General features: G+C 35.8%; 1 protein-coding gene across 1 annotated transcript; it reads right to left on the bottom strand.

Moving 5' to 3' along the window:
• Nucleotides 1-58: 58 nt before the first annotated feature.
• LOC105316294 (protein CBFA2T3-like) lies at nucleotides 59-620 on the bottom strand (the record flags this gene model as incomplete). The annotated part of the gene is made up of 2 exons (XM_011411120.1): nucleotides 59-160; nucleotides 465-620. Coding segments are annotated over 2 exons (258 nt in total), but the record flags the coding sequence as incomplete, so codon positions are not given.
• Nucleotides 621-1,265: the final 645 nt, after the last annotated feature.

The following is a 1,265-nucleotide window of genomic DNA, read 5'->3' as shown; positions in this document are numbered from 1 at the left end:
TATTAGTAACGTTACTATTATTAGATGATGATGATGATGTCGTTGAGCAATGCTTCACGTGTCTGTCCCAGTCTTTATGTTGGCAGTAAGTACCACAGTATCTTGCTTTACTGCAACCACTGCAGGTCTCTGTGGCCTTCCTACCACAATTCCAACAATTCTATAAGAGAGAGAGAGAGAATCAAATTAATGAGAGTTTTAAAGACATGTACATGTACAGTATAGTCTCTCTTAATGGACACTCTCTATAGTGTATACCTCCATTTAACGGACAGCACCTAGTGTACCAATTACATTCCTTACTGTATAAAATAACCTCCACATAAAGGACACCTCTGTATAACAGAGACACTTTCTTGCACTAAAGTGTCCATTATATAGAGGCTAGTCTGTACTACATACTTGAACAATTCCTATTCTAACCCTTCCTCTCTCCCTCTCCCTCCCTCCCTCTCTTTCTTTACTTCTTTTGAGTTTGATTGTGCATTAGCTTCTTTCAGTGCTTCCCTCAATTGTCTGCTGGCGTCCATTAATACTTTCTGTTTGTCTTCTGATGACTTTGTCTTCACTTCATCAACTGCTTGTTGTATCCTCTGCTGTATAATGGGCTCTTGTTCTTGCTAATGATACATAGAAAAAGAAGAGGACTTAATGAAATATTCACATTACATTTGAAGTTATGGCTATTTTAAGAAATCGGCCAATTTTTGAAAAATACCCTGTACTATAATAGCCCATGGTTTTTTCTAAAAAATGGCTCCAAAATCATTCCAAATTTTTATTACATTTTCTGATACATATTGATGCACTTATGCTGTGTAGAAAGTTTGAGCCAATTCCGAGCTCAAATTTTTAAATTATGGCCATTTTAAAAATGGGCCAATTTTTGAAAATTTCCCTGTACTATAGCCCATGTTTTTTTCCAAAAAATGGCTCCAAAATCACCCCCAATTTTTATTACATTTCCTGATACATATTGATGTCCTTATGCTGTGTAGAAAGTTTGAGCTGATTCCGAGCTCAAATTTTAAAGTTATAGCCATTTTAAAAACTACATGTACATGTACATAGAGCTATGTGTGGTGCACTACATGCCAACTTTAAATATACATGACATTACATTGTGTGTGATTGTATTAATTACTTCAAATTGTTTGTACATATTATGAGCTGAGGTCAGTGTTGATACCAAGTGTATTCTCTCCTTTAGTGTCATTAATGATCGCTGGGTCTTTGACACCATACCCTCTAGAGTAGTCATCATC

This window comes from Amphimedon queenslandica, unplaced genomic scaffold (assembly GCF_000090795.2).
Source record: "Amphimedon queenslandica unplaced genomic scaffold, v1.1 AMPQUscaffold_2193_Cont25804, whole genome shotgun sequence".
Taxonomy (NCBI): Eukaryota; Metazoa; Porifera; class Demospongiae; order Haplosclerida; family Niphatidae; genus Amphimedon; species Amphimedon queenslandica.
The sequence above is the reverse complement of the archived record's forward strand: the minus strand, read 5'-3'. Positions and strand labels throughout refer to the sequence as shown.